Below are 6,000 nucleotides of genomic sequence, written 5' to 3' on the forward strand. Positions count from 1 at the left end.
CCGTTCTGTCTGAAGATAAATGCAGAAGTGTCCTCGGGTGAGGATTAAAAAAGAGGAGGAGAGAGGTACAGGGGAAGAAGAATCTGCAGAAATAGACTGTAGGAACCCATTAACAGAAAAAAACTACCTCAAACAAGTGAACATTCAAAGCATACATCGTATTCACTGGGCATACACTGACATTTTTAAAAACCAATGTTATTCTTCTTCAAAGAGAAAAAGTCATTATCTGTTATCACAGATATTTTTAAACAAATATTTATTGCATAGAAAGTTTAAGAAAATAAGTTATTAATTTCTATATTAGTAATCTGTCCTACATTTGTACCTCTATTTTCTCATTTGAAAAATAAATAACATAGGCACATGATTTAAAAAGTCAAATAGTGTAAAAGAGAATAATAGGAAAAGATATTTTCTCTTCCATCTTTGCCTCCCATCCCCTCACCTAGAGGTAATCAATCTCCTCAAATTAGTATCTAGGTATTTATGAGCACATTCACATAATCATCATATGTACACACACACACAACACACACACACCACACACACACAACACACACATACACACACACACAACACACACTTATACACACACACACCAAACTTTTTTGGTGATTTGGGTCTTGTTTTATTTTAATCCAAATGGCATATTTCCCTGTACCTTGCTGTTTTCACTTAATCTGATGTCTTCCAAATCATGCCAAAATAATACATTTGGCTATAGACAAAGTCCTGTAACGTGTATAACGTAATCAGTCCTTACTGATGGACATTTAGCTATCCCTTCTTTTGCTACTAAACAATATCCTGCAACTAGTGTTATTGTGCATTTATCTTTATGCACAAAACAGTATAACTACGTATGATAAATTCTAAAAAGAGACACTGCTGTGTCAACAGTTATGTGCCCCTAAAGTCCTGAAGGATACATGGTCTCCCATAGGTACTGCAGAAGTTTATACCTCTACCTTTAAAACCCAACACTATCATAATCACTCTCTGTAGGAACTAGAATCGCGGCATACACAGGCTGGGAGGAGAACCCAGGGCAGGGTGAGCTTTGGTCCCAGAAAAAAAATTCACTCATATGGAACATAAGAAACAAAGGAAGTGAAATTTAAGACTCTGTAAACTTTCATCATAATCAAAAAGGGTAGAATACAAAAATAAACTTAGAAATATCAAGTAAAAATGGGGAAAAAATCCACACACATGTTTCTGTGTGTTTGCATTTATTATTTCAGGTGATGCTCTCAAGTGCATGTGAGGTCAGCTGAGGAAGTCTTGTCGTCCCAGCTTCAACCAGAGAACACTGGTCTTGGACAGGTGAAGGGCTCAGTCACTGTCAGAGCCAGAAACCAAGGCTGCTCCTTCCTGAACACGTCCGCCGGCTGCTGCCCATGGATAGAAGGACGAGAACACAGAGACGCTTTCTATTTGCTCTGCTTTGAAGAGACTTGTGATGACTTGCATTACAGAAGTTGGGTGGATCCTAGCTGGAGAGGGCTCACCGGAGTGATATAAACCAGTCCAGCTCTCTCAAGGTCAACGTGAGTGACAGGCCGCCCACTGGATTTCCCAGAAACGTCTGAGGTTGGGTTTTGATAACTTGGATTCTAAGATCTTATTACAGAATGTTCTAGGCTTATCTTGCTCCAGAGTTAAAATTTCCAATTTAGTCTCATACTTCTTGATTTAATCGTGAAGTGGCCCAGCTGCTTCCTGGCCCTCTCCAAAAAAAGTTTTTAAGAAAGTATTATATTATAAAATAAAATAAAATACCCAATACCATTTGGAGGCAGTTTGGAAAGTCTTCACTGTAAAAGATAAAAGAAACCTTAAAGTTCATCTGGTTTGATCCTTCATTTTACAGGTGAGAAAACTGAATCCCAGAGAGTGACTGGTTTAAAAGCATAACAAAAATAATGCATTCAATCAAGTGCATGTTCAACAGGCCACCAGAGCTGATTAATGTACTTACCCCAAATACAAGTTGTATAGAAAAGAGAATAAGTATAAGTGACCTACAAAAAAGCAAAAATGCAGATGAATTTAAACTGTCCTTTTTCATGCAAGCCAAACGAATAATAATAATAATAATAATAATAATAAAAGAATTAATCCTAGAAAACTTCTCTTTGTATCTAATCAGTTATTGTCACCAGCTGATTGTCATCAGTGACCAGATAAATGTTATCTCTCTAGCTCTCTTCATTACCTGTCCCCTTATTCATCAGTCAAGAAGTCCTCACACCCCTATAGTGAGGTCCTCGTGGTGCTGGGGGCCAGGGGGCACTGAAGGTGGGGCCTGGGTGGATAGATGAGTGAAGGAGGATGATTCTGGGAGAGGGAGCTGGAGAAAGGAGGAGGCAGCTGTGCTCAGGGACAGCGCTGAGGCAGAGGATGCTGAGCGGCGTTACGGGGGGAGCTGGCGGGAGGGCGGAGGGAAGGAAACCCGGCTGGATGGGAGATGGATTGGAAGGCAGTGGAAATAATATAGGCTATTTTCTCATCTGAAAAATAAATAACATAGGCACATGACAAAAAAAGTCAAATAGTGTAAAAAAAAAAAGTCGTGTGTGTGTGTGTGTGTGCGTGTATGCACGTGTGATGATTATGTGAATGTGCTCATAAACAGCCATGGACGAGTTAGGGAGTTCGGGGGTCTTATCATCGAGGTGGAAATCTAGTTGGAGTGGTGTCATTATTGTAAACAAATTTTAACCGAGGAGAGATGAACCAGAAGAGACCACTGTATGGACTGAACAATGTACCCCTCCAATGCAAAGTCTTGACCCCAATATTATAGCATCATGAGATTCGGCCTTTGGGATGTAATTAGGTAAAGAGGGTGGAGTCCTCATGAATGGGGTTAGAGCCCTTGTAAAAGGGACCCAGACAGCTCTCCCACCCTCTTCCCACATATGAAGATACATCGAGAGGGCATCAGTCTGCACCCCGGAAGCGCGCCCTCCCCAGCACCAACCCTGCTGACACCCTAATGGACACCAGCCTCTAACCTGTAAAAAATAAACTCCTGTTGCTTATCAGCTGCATGGTCTGTGAAGTTCATCACAGAACTGGAACTAACAAGACGACCACTAAACATTCACAATCATTTGCTTTGGTCTTATATTTGTCCGAGAGCTTCTATATTCACCCTGAAAACAACGACAGTGGAGTTGGGGCTCCCAGGCTCATCATCCCCGAGGGAGGGAGGAGAGGGGCCCAGCCTGGGCTGATTTCTCTGCCAGCAATGTCCTTGTTCTGGGTAGAGTCGTCTCCTCTCTGCACCCTCTCGCCCTGGGTGAGCCTCCTTCTCCACCTCTGTGCCTTGGCCCTGTGCTGAGCTGCTGGTGGGCATCATGGAAATCCACAGAGCCGCGCCCCTGGGGGAGGCCCTGGCTTCCACACTGAAGCCCCTTTCTCCCGACCCTTCTGTTCACATTTGTGACCATTCCAGTTTCAGTGAAGCAACATCAAGAGGAGAAAAGTGGAAGAGGTGTTACACACTGTAATGCACTGTTTCAAACCGAGAGGAAGCATTTACAGCTGTTGCTGGTGACGGGGGCCCTTGCCAGGGTGGACATTTGTCAATAAGGAGGGCTACACCTTACAGCAGTTCGGGCCTCCACAGAGTCTCATTCAAACTGTCGTCAGGACCCATTTTCCCCACATTTCACCCAATGCAAACAGACTCGGGAATGTTCAGGAACGTGCTCAAAAGGTCGCAGGTAGAGGCACCGAGGTGGGAGGCTGAGGTCAGGTCCGAGTCCCACCACCTCCTTTCCCCTGCCCCCTCCTTCCCCTCCTGCTGCTGTGGTGTTTACAGATAACCTTTCTTTAAAGAACCGTTCAACATTAAGATTACTTTGCAGTTTCCTCCACATCCTCTCCAAATAAGTTAGCCTTGACTGCACTTCTGAAAAATACCTGCTCCTTGCCCACAACACGTGCTCATCGGCTTCAAAGCTTTTCGTATTTTCCATTATTTAACATTTCTCCGCCTCAACCCCCAGCGTCCCTGTCCGTCACTAACCATGCCATGCTGGCTTTGCACTGCTACCGGGACACGTTACCTGACGCAGAGGTTTCACACACGCGTTCATGATCTTACGGTTCTGGAGGTCAGAAGTCCAAAATGGGTCTCCCTGGGTCTTGCTGGCGAAAATCAGGCGTTGGCAGGGCTGTGTTCCTTCTGGAGGTGCCAGGGGAGAACGGGTCTCCCTGCCTCGCCCGGATTCCGGAGGCTGCCCACACCCCCTGGCGGGTGCTCCCTGCCGTCTTCAAGGCCAGCGGGGGCAGGCCAGGCCCCTCTCGTGCTGTACCCCTCTGACCTCTTCCTCCACGGCGTCCCTTCCCTCACTCACTCTCCTGCCTCCTGCTCTTACTTCTAAGGACCGTTGTGATTACCCTGACAAGACAGGACGAGCTCCCCAAGGAAAGGTGTAATGATCAGCAGTCTGAATTCCATGTCAATCGTAAGTCCCCCTTGCCACGAAACAGGACACATCCATGGGTTAGGATGTAGACATCTTTCGGGGGTCATTATCCTGCCTACCAAACCGTGACATGCGTTGTCCTAACTCTCCGAGTTGCAGGGACTCTGCTGCTCTGGACACACAGGAAGCTTTGGCTGTTCAAGCCCAGCGTGTAAGAGCCAGAACCTGCGGCCTCGACACGAGCATCTTCCCACCAGGAAGCTCTCTGCCGGAGCTTGTCAGGGGAAGTGGGGAGGACGCATGTGAATCCTAGAAAGGATGCAAAACGGCAGGCATAATCCATACATTGCTGGAGCGATTTGATTTTTGACACGTGAAGCATGACTATAATTCATACCAATAGAACCAACATTGAGGAGACATCACTGGGTAAAAGCACTGAGGTCACTCACCAGGAGTTTGTGGCCAAGGGTGGGAACCACCTGAAACAGCACCTCGCTAGCTCCATGTGCGCGGCGTAGCGCACAGCCCGCCCGGGGCCCCGGACACCAGGCAGTCAGACTCCTCTCCTCCAGGCCACTCCGGTTCATAAGTGAGGCTCTAGGTCCGGGGTTTGAAGTCTGCACGTGGTAAACATAGCATAGCTCTTAAAACACAGTATCGATTACAATGTTGGAAAATCATCACTTTCATTATTCATAGCGATGAAATATTTTCTGAAAGAAAACTTCAATGTTTGTTTTGTAAACATAATCTTTCCTTAGTGGTGGTTAAGGTGAATAAACATCCACTTTTATTCTTAGAAATAAAAATATTCTCAAGTTCTTTGTATGTCAAATATATCTTTGAGAAGTAAATAGATGTATCTATATATATATACACATAACATAAGACACTAGCATAAAAAGTATTGCTTTGTTTCTCCAAGTGGAATGTTCTTCTATTTAATCTATTTATCTTGAAAATCCAAATTAAAATTCATTTGAGTGCTTTTTTTTTTTTTTTACTTCTTGAAACTAGGAAAAGAACCCTCTAGCATAGAAATACATATTTTGCACACTGACAGAGAATACATATAAAATATTTGTATATAACCTAGCCGATGTGGCTCAGTGGTTGAGCGTCAACCCATGCACCAAGAGGTCACTGGTTTGATTCCCTATCAGGGCACATGCCCAGGTTGTGAGCCCAACACTCAGTGGGAGGCAGCCAGTAGATGTTCTCTGTCATCAATGTTTCTATCTCTCTCTCCTTCTCCCTTCTTCTCTCTCTAAAAATCAATAAAGAAAAAATTAAACAAAAATATTTGTATGTAAAATGATACAACTAGTGTGGAAGCATTCTGGTAATTCCTCAGAAAGTTAAACATTAAGAGTCACCATCTGACCCTGCAATTTCACTCCTAGGAATATAACCGAGAGAACTGACAATATGTGTTCACACATAAACTTACATGTGAATATTCACAGCAGCATTATTCATACGAGCCCAAAAGCAGAAACAACCCAGATGTCCATCAGCTGAGGACTGGATAAGCAAAATGTGCTCTATTCCT

At 44.2% G+C, this 6,000-nt stretch overlaps 1 protein-coding gene across 1 annotated transcript in view; it reads right to left on the reverse strand.

Moving 5' to 3' along the window:
* The window catches only part of COL4A4 (collagen type IV alpha 4 chain), a 94,150-nt gene extending 89,105 nt beyond the window's left edge, over window positions 1-5,045 (reverse strand). Inside the window, exons 1-2 of the mRNA XM_036254116.1 lie at window positions 4,898-5,045; window positions 1,985-2,027 (exon numbers count right to left, since the gene is read on the reverse strand). Coding sequence (XP_036110009.1) covers window positions 1,985-2,027; window positions 4,898-4,953 — 99 coding nt within the window. The 5' untranslated portion in view covers window positions 4,954-5,045. The remainder of the gene's footprint in view (window positions 1-1,984; window positions 2,028-4,897) is intronic.
* Window positions 5,046-6,000: the final 955 nt, after the last annotated feature.

This window comes from Molossus molossus, unplaced genomic scaffold (genome assembly GCF_014108415.1).
Source record: "Molossus molossus isolate mMolMol1 unplaced genomic scaffold, mMolMol1.p scaffold_m16_p_11, whole genome shotgun sequence".
Classification (NCBI taxonomy): domain Eukaryota; kingdom Metazoa; phylum Chordata; class Mammalia; order Chiroptera; family Molossidae; genus Molossus; species Molossus molossus.